The 15534-nt window shown below is 49.2% G+C and overlaps 7 protein-coding genes across 7 annotated transcripts; 5 read left to right on the forward strand and 2 right to left on the reverse strand.

Annotated features, from left to right (window-relative positions):
* The first annotated feature begins 96 nt into the window (after positions 1-96).
* Positions 97-1837, forward strand: C8Q69DRAFT_466746 (ribosomal RNA assembly protein mis3). The gene is made up of 3 exons (XM_028630575.1): positions 97-351; positions 406-678; positions 750-1837. The coding sequence occupies exons 1-3, from the start codon at positions 292-294 to the stop codon at positions 1503-1505; spliced, it is 1089 nt and encodes a 362-aa protein (XP_028485261.1). The 5' UTR covers positions 97-291; the 3' UTR covers positions 1506-1837.
* Positions 1838-2124: 287 nt separating this feature from the next.
* C8Q69DRAFT_466747 (putative autophagy protein) lies at positions 2125-4488 on the forward strand. Its single transcript, XM_028630576.1, has 6 exons — positions 2125-2668; positions 2720-2754; positions 2807-3559; positions 3613-3737; positions 3791-3952; positions 4016-4488. Exons 1-6 carry the CDS (start codon positions 2490-2492, stop codon positions 4376-4378), a joined length of 1617 nt encoding a protein of 538 aa, XP_028485262.1. The 5' UTR covers positions 2125-2489; the 3' UTR covers positions 4379-4488.
* An 849-nt stretch (positions 4489-5337) lies between these two features.
* C8Q69DRAFT_466752 (nitrilotriacetate monooxygenase component B-like protein) lies at positions 5338-6868 on the reverse strand. Its single transcript, XM_028630577.1, has 2 exons — positions 6366-6868; positions 5338-6307 (listed from the first exon to the last, which is right to left on the reverse strand). The coding sequence occupies exons 1-2, from the start codon at positions 6417-6419 to the stop codon at positions 5654-5656; spliced, it is 708 nt and encodes a 235-aa protein (XP_028485263.1). The 5' UTR covers positions 6420-6868; the 3' UTR covers positions 5338-5653.
* A 506-nt stretch (positions 6869-7374) lies between these two features.
* C8Q69DRAFT_466753 (hypothetical protein) lies at positions 7375-8758 on the forward strand. Its single transcript, XM_028630578.1, has one exon. It carries the CDS (start codon positions 7523-7525, stop codon positions 8309-8311), a length of 789 nt encoding a protein of 262 aa, XP_028485264.1. The 5' UTR covers positions 7375-7522; the 3' UTR covers positions 8312-8758.
* A 54-nt stretch (positions 8759-8812) lies between these two features.
* On the forward strand, positions 8813-10403 carry C8Q69DRAFT_261162 (hypothetical protein). The gene is made up of 4 exons (XM_028626689.1): positions 8813-8874; positions 8936-8976; positions 9062-9510; positions 9613-10403. Exons 3-4 carry the CDS (start codon positions 9091-9093, stop codon positions 10042-10044), a joined length of 852 nt encoding a protein of 283 aa, XP_028485265.1. The 5' UTR covers positions 8813-8874; positions 8936-8976; positions 9062-9090; the 3' UTR covers positions 10045-10403.
* A 13-nt stretch (positions 10404-10416) lies between these two features.
* On the reverse strand, positions 10417-12015 carry C8Q69DRAFT_401869 (3-ketoacyl-CoA thiolase; the record flags this gene model as incomplete). The annotated part of the gene is made up of 6 exons (XM_028627941.1): positions 10417-10455; positions 10520-10631; positions 10686-10750; positions 10816-11664; positions 11732-11827; positions 11911-12015. The coding sequence occupies 6 exons, from the start codon at positions 12013-12015 to the stop codon at positions 10417-10419; spliced, it is 1266 nt and encodes a 421-aa protein (XP_028485266.1).
* A 704-nt stretch (positions 12016-12719) lies between these two features.
* On the forward strand, positions 12720-15534 carry C8Q69DRAFT_261024 (putative bifunctional fatty acid transporter/acyl-CoA synthetase). Its single transcript, XM_028626687.1, has 5 exons — positions 12720-13425; positions 13512-13667; positions 13726-14872; positions 14924-15073; positions 15130-15534. Exons 1-5 carry the CDS (start codon positions 13137-13139, stop codon positions 15299-15301), a joined length of 1914 nt encoding a protein of 637 aa, XP_028485267.1. The 5' UTR covers positions 12720-13136; the 3' UTR covers positions 15302-15534.

Genomic DNA, 15534 nt, shown 5'->3' on the forward strand with positions numbered 1-15534 from the left:
GCGCCTCCTGAGATCGAGCACGCTAGATCCCTGTAGGCAGCAGATATAGTAAGACAACGGGCATGCGCATCCGATCGTCTTCTTAGATATGCCTGGACATTTGTAATTAAGCATCGACGGCCGAGACCGCGAGGGCGCTTGGGCGCTTATGTGGAGCCTTGTCACCTGAGGCCCCCAATCGCCCGATCGGGCAATGCCGCTTCGGGGCGGGGAAAAAAAGTTTCGGTAGAGACAGCGCAAGATCTGATCTTTTGCTCAGCATCAACAACAACACCAACCCCTCTGTCCAAGATGCCGTCCACATACAAGAAGGACAAGCCGTGGGATACGGATGACATAGACAAGTGGAAGGTGGGTGCGAGAGCATCACGCGGATGGAGCTGTTACTGACCTGCGCAATCGCAGATCGAAGAATTCAAGCCCGAAGACAATGCCGGCGGTACGTTCGCGGAGGAGTCGTCCTTTGCGACGCTGTTTCCCAAATATCGCGAAGTATACCTGAAGGAGGCATGGCCGATGATCACTAAGGCGCTGGAAAAACATGGCATTGCCTGTACGCTGGATTTGGTCGAAGGTAGCATGACTGTCAAGACCACCCGGAAAACCTTCGATCCTGCCGCGATTCTCAATGCACGCGATCTGATCAAGCTTCTTGCGCGAAGCGTTCCCGCTCCTCAGGTAAGTCTATTGCAATCTCCCAGCTTTGTCCTTCCAAAGAAAGACATCGTTGACACAGATCCAACCGACAGGCGGTCAAAATCCTCGAGGACGGCGTGGCCTGCGACATCATCAAGATTCGCAACCTCGTTGGCAGCAAGGAGCGATTTGTGAAACGTCGCCAACGTATCCTGGGCCCGAACGGTTCAACTTTGAAGGCTCTTGAGCTTCTGACGAGCACCTACATCCTTGTGCAGGGTAACACCGTTTCCGTGATGGGGCCGTTCAAGGGTCTGAAGGAAGTGCGCCGAGTCGTCGAGGACTGCATGGCCAACATCCATCCGATTTATCACATTAAGGAACTCATGATCAAGCGGGAGCTGGCCAAGGATCCCACTTTGGCGCACGAGTCGTGGGATCGCTTCTTGCCCCATTTCAAGAAGCGCACCTTGTCTAAACGCCGCCAGCCATTCAAGGTCACCGACAAATCCAAGAAGCCGTATACTCCTTTCCCACCGCCTCAGGAGAAGAGCAAGGTGGATCTCCAGATCGAGTCGGGCGAGTACTTCTTGTCGAAACAAGCGAAGGAGAGAGCGCGCAAGGAGGAGGTCATGGAGCGCCAGCGCGAAAAGAGAGAAGAGAAGATGAAGGAGCGAGAGAAGGACTTTGTTCCGCCCAAGGAAAAGGAGGAGATCGAAGCAGAAGCAAAGGAGAAGAAAGAGAAGAAGAAGCACAAGCGGAAGCGCGCAGAAGCCGAAGGCGACGTCGAAGCGGATGGTACAGAGACCAAGAAGAAGAAAAAGAAGAGCAAGACGAAGGAACGATCGTCATCTGCAGACGCAGAGTGATTTTCTTCGATAATTTTCCTCGGCTGAAACTTTTTGTGGATTCATCTGTCCCTATATGGCGCCTGCATGGGTTGGAGTTCTTCTGTCTTGATTCTCTTTCGTGCTCCTGTACTGCATTAAAATTCTCTTTTTTCTCATGTCTCGAATATGTTGTCTACCCTATGCAGTAGTGATACCATCAATCTCACTTACCATCGCACCTGTCTCATATCAGGAGGGTCTTTGTTCTCTAACATCATCCTTACCGGCCTTAGCAGCCTTACTAGCCCTAGCGGACGCCTCTAGCATGGATGTTCCTAAGCCAAATCATTCATTGAGTACATCTAAACATGGCTGTTCACTGCCTACATGGTCTTTGCGATGCCATGGCTCTGCCGCTGATAAGTCCGTACTCTCAACCTCGCTAGGATTTTTAGCGGGCAGGATCGATCCCGCTGAAACGCGCGAAGCCATCGGGTTGAGCGCTGATGTCTATCACTTAACTGCCCCTAGATCAACCCCAGTCTTGATATCGGAACTGTGTTGAGCCTGGGCCGTCCTCTTCTGTGCTACGATGGCCACCGCCCGGGGCATAAGGACACTTTCGTCTTTCGCCGGCACTATCTCTGGCGCTATCTCTCCCGCCGTCAAAGCTTTGAATGGTTAAACAATCCTGTATGGACTGCCTTAGCGGCCAGGTCCGCCACAAGGAGGCGATTACACGACCGCTGATTCGACGTACACTCGAGCTCTTCAACAGTTTAAACTTCTACGAAGATGCTGATAAGGAGCGGCGCCCTCGTGGGACTTATCGCTACTCGAGGAAGGTAAAAATCTCCCGGACTCGCCTGCGGGGTACGCGTACTACCGGGGGGTCTGAGAGTCGCGAAAAATCCCAGAAAAAAAAAATAATAATAAATCAATTGAAAAGGAAACTCCATTGCCCGTGTTGTGGTCTCTTTTCAAGATTTCTGGGCCGATTTGTGAAGCAGTTAATTCTTGAATATGTCGACCAATCTGGGGGAGATCGGTGTCTCCGATCCTGCACGGCTCGATAAGGACAAGGGAGAAGAGAGCGTAACGCAGAATGCCGTCTTCGACAACGACCTCGAGCAGCCGGTCGCTCCGGATCAGTTCGATGATAGTTATCGAACGTCCAAGTGGGAGATCTGGGCATATTATACGTGCGTTGTTTGCGGTTGCACAGAGGATGAAGACTAAATAAAGGGTGATAGTTACTACATTGGCAACAATGGTCTGACATTGTTCAGTAAGCACTACTATCTCTATAATACTCTTGGATTGGTGTCCTAACTGATCAGATTTCGCGCCAACTGCTTTCCAGAACCTGCTTTACCAAGCTGCAGGAGACTCCGGCATGCTCCCTTTTGCCGGCAAGCTCCGTACGATCGACAGTATTGTTCTTTTGAGCAACGGTATCTCGTTTGCCATTCAGATCGCCGTCTTTCTCGTCCTTGGGAGTTTCGCGGATTTCGGAACCTGGCGGTCTAACATTCTCATCGTTCTCTCCCTCATTGCTTACGCCATCGGTTTTGGCTGGTTGGGAGTCCACACGGAGGAAAAGTGGCTCATAGGAACTGGACTATATATTGTGGGCTTGATCGCTTATCAGACGACTTTGACCTTCTGGACGGCAGCATTCCCTGGTCTGGCCCGCAATACAGCGGAGCTGAAATCTAAAGCAGAGGATTATATGGCCGGGGTCATCTCACGAGATGAATATGACCACGCTGATACGATGAAACGTAGTCAGTTGGCAAACATGGCATTTTACATCCAGTCCATTGGAGAGATTGTCATTCTCGCCATCATAGTTGGAATCATGTTCGGCCTGAATGTCAATGCCAGTGAAGCTAACAATAACTGGGGTTTGAGCGTGCTTATCGCTTTTGCAAGCGGTGTCTGGCTCCTTCTCTCGATTCCTTGGTTTATTCTCGAGAAAAGGAGGCCAGGGCAGGATCCCAGAGGCAATATCATATTGGCGGGCCTAAAGCAGTTATCCTATGCTTTGTCGCAGGTGTGGAAACTCAAACAAAGTCTGCTGTATTTGATTGGTATGTATTCGAACAAGATGCCCATTTTCTGGCAAAACTAAAATTAAAACCAGGCTACTTTCTTCTGGGTGACTCCCTGAACACAACAGTAACAGTTATTGGAACGCTCCAGAATAGCATTGTTTCATATAATACCCTACAGCTAACGTATCTCTTGATCGTTGGTATTGCGGCGCAGGTAGGAGCAGTTCCTGTAAGGATCATGGCTAGAGTTCTACTAATCAGCAATAGGCAGCCGGTATTTACGCTTTTTGGTTCGTCCAGCGTCGATATAACCTTGGAACCAAGACCATGTTTAATGTCGTTGCATTCTCCATCATCCTTCTCGATGGTTGGGGAATGATCGGCATCTGGACGCAGCGCTTTGGATTCCATCACGTGTGGGAAGTTTGGGTTCGTAAACGATCAATTCCTGTTATATACGTCTCCAAATCGCTTCTAACATTATTTCCCCAGCTCTACCAAGCTTTCTACGGCCTCTTCGTCTGCCCATGGTACAGTTATTCTCAGATCATGATCTCTGAGGTGACTCCTCGCGGCTACGAGTTCCTCTTCTTCTCCCTATTCAGCATCATTGGAAAAACCTCATCTTTCATCGGACCCATCGTATCTAGCGCCATCATCGATGCTACACCATCTGGAAACGCATCTACACCATTCTATTTTCTGTTCGCACTTAGCGTTTGTAGTTTCATCATGCTAGTGTTCTGTGTCGACTTGAAAAAGAGTCGGAAAGAGCAGGAAGCTTTTTTGAGAGAGAAGATGGAGAGATTGGCGCAGAGTTCTGACGAGTCTGTATCGGGACTAGAGCAGAAATAGACGATGGAGGGAGCTGGGATATGAAGTTTTGATACCCACTGATAGATAGAGGAGCGTGATGATCTTTAGATGGGGAGGAATTATGAATCTACGTAACAGTTCCATAAGTGTCTTTCAATACCGTCTGAAATCCCACGTCCAAAATCAATAAGTGGATCAGCTCAATGGTCTAATCATTAAGAAGACATAAGTAGTCCAATACATATAACAAAACTTTCCACTCTTCCTCAGTTGAGGATATTGCAACGTAGAGAATGCCTGCATATATCTTCCTTCGTCTAGCGTTTAGTCTTTCATAATATGTAGAAGTGTATATTATCCAGGATAGATTACCTGGGACCCCATCTAGATCCAACTTACTAGCGGAAAAGGAAATCTTGGGCTATACGACACCTTGAGCAGTAATGCGTTTTAATGCGTGTAGATGTCTCTATGCCCAATGTGCAGAGATAGAAGGTATGACAATGCGTATTCAGCTACTCGAGTGAAAATACTTGATACCCGTAGTTTATCAGTTAAAGCCGAGTGATAGGGAGCTCACGTGCCTCCGAGAATACATCAACAAACGCTCTATCACATTTATTGGATGGATATTACGCAGCACCTGAGGCACTCTTTCTAGATCCTAGTTCTGATGAGGCAGGGTTCGCTGTGCCGCATACCTGCCTGGACGTATGATTCGATTGTCATCAGATGCGCCGCAACCGCCCTCTACATCGTGGAAGGGGTTGTAGATGTTGACGGGCTTATCCGGCGAGTACACCATGGACACGTGTGCCGGGCGCTTTGCAGAGGGCTCGTTTGAGATATCGTGATCATGCACCCTCACGAATAGGGCATCAGTTTGCGTCGTCGAATAATAAGATTAAGGAATCTCCACTCTAATCCCATTCGTACCAGTGACCAAGCTGATCTTCTAACAGGAGGGGACATATCAAGAGACGTTCAGTCACAAATATGAGAAGGATGTGACGTGCCACTAAAATTCAAAAATCGATAATACATAACAGTCTTTTGCAGTAATATGATATACAAATTGTAATTGGAGAAGAGCTAGAATGTCGGTATTGAGAGAGATCTTTGACTAGAACTACGCTCCTGATCATTTACCATTCAGGTGGGACGTACTGTACGAAGGCAGCTCTAGCAAACACCAGTAGTAATTTGGACTAAAACACCAAGAGGGTGAAATCAATCTTAACAAGTGTTGTTCTATGAAATTTCCAGCAAAGAAAACACCATCTGACAATTCAATTCCATTCAATCTCCCTTCCGTCATAGTTTCGGTTTATCGCTGACCTCTTTAGCATGTGCCGCAGCCTCCTCCGCATTGCGCGCAGCGCTGCCTTCCAGGCCATAAAGAACCTTTCCGGATCCAGGAATCACCATCTCAAATGTTTCCGAAATACGGGTATATTGGAAATAGCCACAGCGAGCAATAGGCTGGGCTTTGGAAAGGTCAACAATGCCATCAGTCAACACGTCTTCCGAGATATGGACACCAACAACAAGGCCGATGATGATGTCGACAGTACCCATCGGAGGGTTTCCAGGGAGCCTCAGGGTGCTATGATAGCGACACTCGAATCGGATAGGCGAATCGCGCACCATAGAGCAACGTACCAGGTGCGCAGGCGCCTTGGTCAGACCTGCGCGCTCGAACTCGTCTGTTCCATAGGGAACTTGCTCCGCTGAGATGTTGACTGCTTCTCGCAGAGGGTATGTTGCCATGTTCCACACAAATTCCCCTGACGCCTCAGTATTGATCGTTGTGTCCTTGCGTACGCCCAGCTCGGTCTGGTTTGCTGAAAACATGACGTATGGAGGGTCGAATGTCAGGTTGTTGAATTGAGAGAACGGCGCGAGGTTGTCAACGCCATCTGGTGATCGTGTTGAGATCCAGCCAATCGGCCGGGGCACTACGCAGGCCTACATCCCAATATTCAGTATCAGTAAGAGGGACAGTCTATGGTAATATGATAACAACCTTAAAGGGATCCCGCGGCAGCCGATGTGGTGTTTTACCCGGTTGGTAGAACATGATGGCGTGCTAAATCATGTATTGAAGAAGTCCGAGGCTTTGCAGCTTAATTTTGCCACTGAACTACAGACTTCCAACTGACGATAGAGGCAGATTAGCTAGATGTCATAACGCCTGGACGGCTCGCTCGGGGCAATTCCGCTGGCTTCTTAGCATCGATTAGCGGACAGAATAGCGCCGGCGTGCAGCTTCCCCATGTTTTCGGCCAAACCAGAGTTAGCCGGGTGGTTATCTGGTGGTTTGATAGTTACTAAACGTGGGGTATGATAAAAGTTTATGGCCTCCTAAAGGTGAACACTCTTATTACATCGAAAGCGAGTCTAATTTATTACTCGTAGGTAGTGTTTAGTTCGTCCCGCATCTATCACTTTGTATCGTCGGTTACCCTACCGTCTGCTACAATAACTTAAGAGTCTAAATTGAGAAGCTCTAAATACCTAAGTACCGGCAGAATGGGGACGATAGAAATCACCGTCCACATAAGCTCATAGACCGAACAGGATGACATGGCTACGCAGAGGATCAAATGGGCTTGCAAGCCAAGAAAAATGGAAGATCTCGATCGGATGCGGAATTAGAAATCAATATTACAATCATTATTACCTTATTACCTTAATAACTAGTAAGTTCCAAACTGGTTACTGATCAAAAACTGCGGCTGTGGAACCGAGGAAGAGCTTCGGTTGATCACTAACCAGGGCTTGCGTGTAACCGAGCATAATCAAGTACACCAAAATCGAGATATTTCTGGGCTAACTTGTCCTTTTATTTAGGAGGCAGGAATATCTCATGACACCAATCCATCTATCTATCCAAAACAAGTCGGAATTGGCTTGTCGTTACTGATCTTCTCGGTGCCATTTCTCCCCGAGACGCTAAAATAAACGTAGATAGACTAAGTATTCCAAACTGGAGCCTGCCGCGTGCACAGGCCAGCTTATCCGCATTCTGGTTACAATATCCATAAGATTGAGCCTCGGTTTCTTTCCTGCTCCACCCACCTGCTTAGACACTGGTGGTCATATAAGAAGTGTTCTTTCCCGAACACTTTTATTCATACCATAGATCTCAATTTGATGGGTTTCCCACAGAAGTGAAATATCATGTCTTACAACACACAAAAGAAACCAGTTGTGGCCGTTGTAGGCGCCGGGCCTGGAATCGGAGAGGCCGTTGCCCGACGATTCGTGGCCGAAGGCTTCGTCGTCGCTCTCCTGGCCCGTACCGAAGACAAACTCCGGACGATGGTCGAGGGTATTGATGCCGACTATGGAAAAGGGACGGCGAGATACTATATAACTGACTTGCGAATTGAGGAGTCAGTTATTTCCAGCTTCAAGTCCATCCGTGCCGACCTGGGTGCCGTGACTGTCTTAGTGTACAATGCCGGTGCACGTCGCGTCAATGGCAGATCAATACTGGATACTACGACCGAGGAATTCGAAAACTTTACGAAGATTAATCTGTTCGGTGCTTTCTGGTCCACCAAGTGCGTGTTACCCGACATGCTAGCCGCAGGTCAGGGAACGATTCTGTATACAGGCGCGACAGGTTCGCTGCGTGGTTCACCCGGACTAAGCAGTTTCTCTCCTGGAAAGTTCGGGTTGCGGTCTCTAGCGCAGATCGTGGCCCGCGAATACCAATCCCAGGGAATTCACGCGGCACATATCATCATTGACGGTCCAGTGGATGGAAAGTTGATTGGCGGCGTGCGGCGACGGCAATGGCAGCGAGAGGGAGAGACAGCTAAGTTGGAGGATGTTGAATCCTATCTCGCGCAACCAAAAGATCTGGCTCACATCTACTGGTTTCTGCATACTCAACCGCGAAGTGCCTGGACGCAGGAATTGGACGTACGGGCACAGAAGGAGAGTATATACTCGAGGTTGTAAAATGTCTGAGGAATAGGTCAGCCTTTGACCTCCGATTTTTTTTTTTTTTTTGAAAGCTGTGCGAATAGTCGGAACCATTGGAAGACCACGACTTTGAAGATGTAAATGGAGCCGTACAATGTCTGTTCTGTTTCATGTTTCCAATTATTGTCGTATCTAGCATTATACAGCATGCTTTATTCCTAGTCAATTAGTATTTAGAGGCGTCCTTTCCGACAAACTTTAGCGAATAATGTCCCAGCGAGCACTTGAACGTTCTAAATGCTTCAGCTCGGCCCTTCAACCAGGCCGGATATCTTGTATGAAGTCCATTCTGCCAGGTTCGGGAGATTACAGTGAATATACTTGGGGTGCAAGCTCTTTGATTCATGTCTCTAAAGCCAGCATGGTATCAAGTATGTGATGAGGAATAGTAAAACTGTAAAAGTCTACAGCCCTCGTTCTATTATATATAGCGAGAAACCACGTTTTCTCTAAAATCTGTGAAACCACCGTTACCAGATGGGTTTTTATGTACGATAAGTTATTCGCGCGGATGCTCTTGGCCCCCAAAGTCCATTATTGTATGGTATCGGCTCCGATCCGAAGCGCTCCGAGAACACACCGTGTGACTGACCAAGTAAGCAAGCAGTACAATTCCTCAAAACCCCCAGGTTCCTCTCAAGGTACATACATACATACAACCAACCATCTCATATATGAAAGAAGGACCTTGATAGTTATCCTTGATAATCTAATCTGCAGATCCAGTAATCAATAACTACAACATACATAATAATATGCCCTCCTCCACACTCTCCACCCTCCGTCTTCCCCGCCTCCCCGGATTTCCCAACCACTATCGCTATGGATCATCTTACTCCACAGCACTAACCATCGCATCCGCGTCGCTGCTCACTGCAGTTGGTATCCTCTGCGCACCGGCTGCGTATCGAGACTACAAGAAATACATGTCCTATGGACCCGGCGGTCCGCCATACAATGTCTTCGGATGGCTGGCCATCTCCCTCCTGGCACCGCTGCAGCGCGAGATGCTGGATACAGCGGTATATGACCAGGACGTGGAAGAGTTAGGAGAAGAGAGGACATGGTTGAAAGACGAAGATTTACCACAGAGAAAGGGACCGAGACCGGAAGTTGGGACGCATGCTGCGCCGCAGAGGCAGCTTACGCAGACCCCGGAAACGGAGATTAAAGAGGTAGGTTCTAGTTCACTTATTAAGTAATTTCTTTCTATATTTTATCAATCGATATCGTTGCGCGCAAGAGGACTGACTGTCTGATGAATGCGGATATATTAGAAACTGCTCAAAACCTTCCTCGAGATTCAGTTTAACAATCAAAATATACTGAACATTGCACCGTCCAATCTGGAAAAACATACATCTGCACTCTTCATCTCCGACCTCGCGCCTCGTCCCAATCCTCTCGTTACTTCGTCCACACGGGGTGAAATCGCTCATGTCCACGGCACTGCCGAACATTCGGTCCATGTGATCCTTTCGCCTGTGGACAGCAAGAAGGTCATCGAGGCCGGATGGGGCCAGCGTCACTCGCTGTCGGGCTCTACGGTTTTTCGCAAATTATTCGGGAAGAAAAGGGCAATGTTTATCCCGAATGAGTTTCTCTTGATCTATGCACCGAGGGATGAGGAGGAGATTAAAGTTGTGATAAATATCGTAAAGGCAGCAGTGGCGTTTGGAGCGGGAGTGTCGACTGACGAGGTAATCTGAGCAGTTTGATGTGTCGGGGAGTTCTGATTCAGGTGATGAGGTGCAGAACTGGGACGGTGTTAGTTGTCTGGGAGATATATGGATGTACTATATGGGAGGATGTAATGGGATACCCAGTGATAACGGAGGAGTTTGGCGTCGGGCAAACATATCTGATCATTTAACTTGTCCTTGTGGATGTTTAATAGTCGTGGATATAATCTCATCTCACTTGAAGCTCAATATCATCCTCCTGTCTTTACAAGGGTTCATATCATGGATTTACAACATGTCCAGTCTGGTCTAATCGATTCATTCGCCGTTAATACATGCTAGAAAAAGAAAATACAGATCCGAAGTTTAGACCACGGAGTATGGAATAGACACAACAGCTTAATGCTCGGACACGAAAATTCCAGCCATTCCCATTCCCTGTTTTAGATAACGTCAGTGAATGCTTGGTCAAGGATGTAGCGTTGGATCGCGGAGAACTTACCGTTCCAACACACATAGATGTCACAGCAACACGCTTGTTCTGCCTTCGAAGCTCGGACAGAGCAGTGACAACCTGTCGTGCTCCTGTGCAGCCGAGGGGGTGGCCCAGGGCACTATAATGGTTCTTAGTAAATCGTCCAGCTTATTTTAAGATCAGATGAACTCACATTGCACCACCACGGGGGTTAACCTTGCTCTCATCCAGACCGAGCTTGTCGACGCAGTACACGCCCTAAAGAACGGTTAGTTGCTGAACGACGGGAGTTGAAATATATGGCTAGACAGGCAAAAACACACCATGGAAGCGAAAGCCTCGTTGATCTCATAGATATCCACCTCGTCCTGACTCAGGTTGTACTTGCTCAGGATCTTCGGGATAGCAATGGAAGGTCCGATACCCATGATACGGGGCTCAAGACCAATGACCGTAGCACCCACAAACTTGCCAACGATCGGCTGGCCCAGCTGCTGCGCCCGCGATCGCTTCATCAGGAGCACTGCGGCAGCGCCATCGGTGATCTGACTGGCGTTGCCACCAGTAGTGTTGCTGGGCGCCCACTGCGGGAAAGCAGCACGGATCTTGCTCAGGCCCTCGGGGGTAGTACCGTATCGGACACCATCATCACGGTTGACAACAACCTCCTTGACCTCGCCGGTCTTGGGGTCCTTGACCTTGGTTCGTACGGGCACGATTTCCTCGTCAAACCAACCAGCCTTCTGGGCGCGCTCGGCCTTCTGGAAGCTCTTGGCAGCGAAAGCATCCATCTGCTCACGGCTGATACTGAACTGACCGGCGACGTTCTCTGACGTCTGGCCCATAGGCTGCGTGTTCTGGCCAGCAAGGCGATGTGACAGGATGGCGTCAGACATTTTCGGGGCGCCATTGTCGGGACACGTGCTCATGCTCTCAGCTCCAACAGCGATACCGACATCGATAGACCCAGCAATGATCTGGTTGGCGACATTTTGGATCGCGAGCAGACCGGACGAGCAGAATCGGTTGGATACCGAAGCGGCCGTGCTCTCGGGGAAACCTGCAGCCAGAACAGATGAGCGAGCGATGTAGGCCGCACTGGGCGACAGAACGTTTCCAACACAGACATCCTCCACCTGGTTGGGGTCAATCTTGGACTTCTCGCGAACAGTCTAGATACGGTCAGACGTGTGTTGCGTAGGAAACTTTTACTGAACAATAAACTCGGGTTTTGCGCACCGTCAGTAGCGAAACAAGCAGATCATCCAACGGGGTATCCTTCAAGCCCCCCTTGCGAGCCTTGGTAAGCGGTGTTCTCACGGCCAGCGTAATCACCTACTTTTCTGTTAGATCAACCCATCCAATCCGTATCTTTTTTTCAGAAGCGAGTATATTGCTAAGACGTGGTCGGGACTTACAATATCGTCGGGGTTCTGCGCAAGTATCTTCTGTCTGGCCGCAGATTCGCTAGTGCCAGAGAGCTGGTTAGCTATGGAGGACAATCTCTGCTGTGCGGACGACATTTTGAAATCTGTATGTAGCTGCCGTGATCTCAAATCCGTGTCTGCCTGCTCGACGGATAGGACTAGTAAACACAACTGCAGAAGACCGAAACTGCGGGGGCGGGGAGATCCGCTGCAAGATATATATCCTCGAGGTCGATGGCAAAAAAGAAAGAAACGGATAGATTTTAGGATGGACGGTACTTTAACTAGGGAATCCCCACAGAGCACATGTACAGATCAAAGACTTCTGTCCACCCGACTAGGAACAACCAAGCAGCCAGTCGGCTCAATAAGACCGAGATAAAACCTCAAGATGCCTAGGTAACGGGCGCTGCGGTATTAACCTGCCGAAAAGCAATGCCGTCCTAGCGACGTTACAATACTGTCACCGCTGGTACCTCGGCTGCTCGGAGTGCGCGATCGACTGCGATTTTGAACGCTTTGGGCGATTGAGTTCGGATATCAGAGCGTTAGCTCAAGGGGCCTTTCTCCACAGCCCTCTATGTTGTGATTAAGTATGCGGCCGATAATTATCGACGATATCAAGGAAACGGGGTAGCCATAAGGACGAAGGGTAAGAGTAGAAGCCGTCCTTATGTATCTGTATCGCTCAATTTTGAACGACTTCGCGGCGTTTTGTGGAGAACAGCAAGAGGTTGATATACTCTGTGAATAGTTATCATCTTGACACCTTCAGGATCACCAAAATGCCCCATGTGGGGCTGTATGGCGTATTACCCCAGAGCAGCCAAAACACCATAAAGAGTTAAGAGCATGGAGGAGATTCTTATAACCATTCGAAACATCGTAGTACATCAAAGTGCTGTACCGAGATCCGTCTATCACGATACATTTCAAAGTCCCTTCTTTCAAGTTTCAAGCCACGCAGCGGCAGATGAACACTCCAGCTCCCGACTGCCACTTTGTCCGCGTTTCTCAGACTGTATAACTGAATCTTCTCCCAGACTAAGCTCCGCAAGAGTGTGGAGGTCGAGTGAGCTTGGAATCTCGGATCAGTGTGTTTCGTGAACGGGAATAAGTCTATCCCGGGCTATTTAATTGATCTCTCATATATCCTGTTGAAGAGAAATATCAAAAATCACAGAAGAGGAGCACAATAGAGACTGAATCTGGACAAAATGCTTCCCATCGTCGTCGGCGCCACGCCGTCGTCCGTCGCGATGACATCGGCCTTTGTCGCTGCTGCGGGTGCCTACCTCAACGCCAAGTTGGGTATCTCTACAGATCTGACAAACCTCTACCATGACCGAGATTTTGGCAAACGGCTGGCCCAATGTGTCAAAGATCTGGGAGAGTCACAGACCGTATACGGGTTGCTACAGCGAGGTGTCGAGATTCACGGCAAAGGCGCGTCCGAGGCGCTGTGGTTCGAAGGCAAGACCTGGACATATGCTCAGTTGAAAGACCGTAAGGACACCTCAAATGCCCAGTAGTCCAAAAGATTGATTATTATGGCCACTATAGCGACTGATTCATTTACTGACGGGTTCCAGTGGTCGACAAATTTGCTGAGGTGCTCCATGCCCGGGGTGTTCGACCGGGTGATTTCGTCGCGGTCTTCACAACGAACTCCCCGGAAATGGTTATCTGTATACAAGCACTCTCGAAACTGGGTGCAGTGGCTGCTATGATCAATACCAATCTGCGAGGTAAGCGAACCGTTGCTGCAGGATCGTGTAAATATTATACTGACCTCTTAATGACTAGACGAGACCTTCCTCCATTGCTTGAACGTCTCCAATGCCAAGTTGATCATTGCATCGCCAGATCTGGCCCAGTTTGTTATCGGGGATCAACCGCGCATATCATTGAACATAGGATCGTTTGACGGCATCATTCCTGACACGGCAGAGCTCATCAGTCTGCAGGACCTTCAGACACAGCCGAGCACGGGTTTAAAGGCTGCGAAACGCTCTATCGTTGATCTGGCTGTTCTTATCTATACATCGGGAACGACTGGCATGCCCAAGGCCTGCGCTGTCCCGAACATGCTGATGCTTGTCACGGCGAACCCATTAACACGAGACCTGAGCAATCCGTCCAAGTACTATCCGATGAGGATATACTCGCCATTGCCCCTTTTTCACGGCACTGCTATGTTCGCTGGAATGTGTTATTCGCTGGGTAACCTGGGGACTTTCTGCTTGCGACGCAAGTTCTCTTCTTCACAATTCTGGAAGGATGTCCATGACTCGCGCGCGACTCGAATCATGTACATTGGTGAACTGTGCCGGTACTTGCTAGCCACTCCGCCATCACCATACGACCGCAACCATTCTTGCAGGGTGGCGGCTGGCAATGGTCTACGCGGGGAGATTTGGGAGCGCTTCAAGGAGCGTTTCGGAGTGCCTGAGATCCGTGAGTTCTACCGCTCGACAGAAGGTGTCGCCAAATACGACAACATGGGGGAAGGCGCCTGGGGTGTTGGCAAGATCGGATTCTCAGGACCCATCAGGCGTCTGGTGGAGGACGATGTCATCATCGTCAAGTATGATCCAGAGACCGAGATGCCGTATCGGGATCCGAAAACGGGATTCTGTGTCAAGGCCAAGTTGAACGAGGAAGGTGAAGCCATTGGCCGGGTCAAGAATCGCGCCCTTTTAACAGAATACTTGGGCAACAAGGAGGCGACGGAGAAGAAGTTGATTCGAAATGTCTTCCGGAAAGGAGACCTCTTCCAGCGAAGCGGTGACCTGCTAGTCCATGAATCCTCGGGCTGGATTCGTTTCCAGGACCGCGTGGGGGATACTTTCCGCTGGAAAGGAGAGAATGTTAGCGCGGGAGAGGTCAGAGATCACATCTGTCGGCTTCCAGGAGTACATGACGCCGTCGTATATGGCGTAAGGCTTCAGAGGTAAGTATTCACTGCAGCATGATACAGGGCCAGATAGACTAACTGGAGCAGCTATGATGGCCAAGCTGGTGCTGCAGCTATCACACTGGAGAAATGGACACCCGAGAGCGAGAGGGAATTTATATCCACTCTCTATAAGGCACTCAGGGCTAAGGGCGTGCCCACCTACGCTATACCTCGTTTTGTCCGGTTTATCGAAAAGTATGTCACCTTCCCGAAAAGAATCTGCTGTCCAGCGATACTGACAAGGCCTCAAGAGTTTCGACTGGTGTCACCTTCAAGCAAGCAAAAGGCGACCTGGCCAAGAAAGGATGGGATCCACGAAAAGACGCGGGCGGTGACTCCCTGTACTGGCTGAACGGAAGCCAATATCAACCTCTCGACGAGAGCAGCTGGACTGGTATTGAGGCTGGTGCTGCAAAGCTGTAATGGGTTCCCCAGCATGTGGGTAGAACTTATAAACAGACGGGATCCAGGACGAGTTATAGCTGTAGAGTAAACGTATATGTACGAAATGCAAATGATCTAATCGCGACAAATATGTCAGGGATATCATTTTAGTCGCTTAATACCGAAGATGCGTGTTTCGTCGAGGGAATCGGTCCTCTATGCTTGCTTTCAGCAGACTGCAAGGTTGTAATGCCTTGATAGTTGTGATAAAT

This window comes from Paecilomyces variotii (assembly GCF_004022145.1).
Source record: "Paecilomyces variotii strain CBS 101075 chromosome Unknown C8Q69scaffold_5, whole genome shotgun sequence".
Classification (NCBI taxonomy): domain Eukaryota; kingdom Fungi; phylum Ascomycota; class Eurotiomycetes; order Eurotiales; family Thermoascaceae; genus Paecilomyces; species Paecilomyces variotii.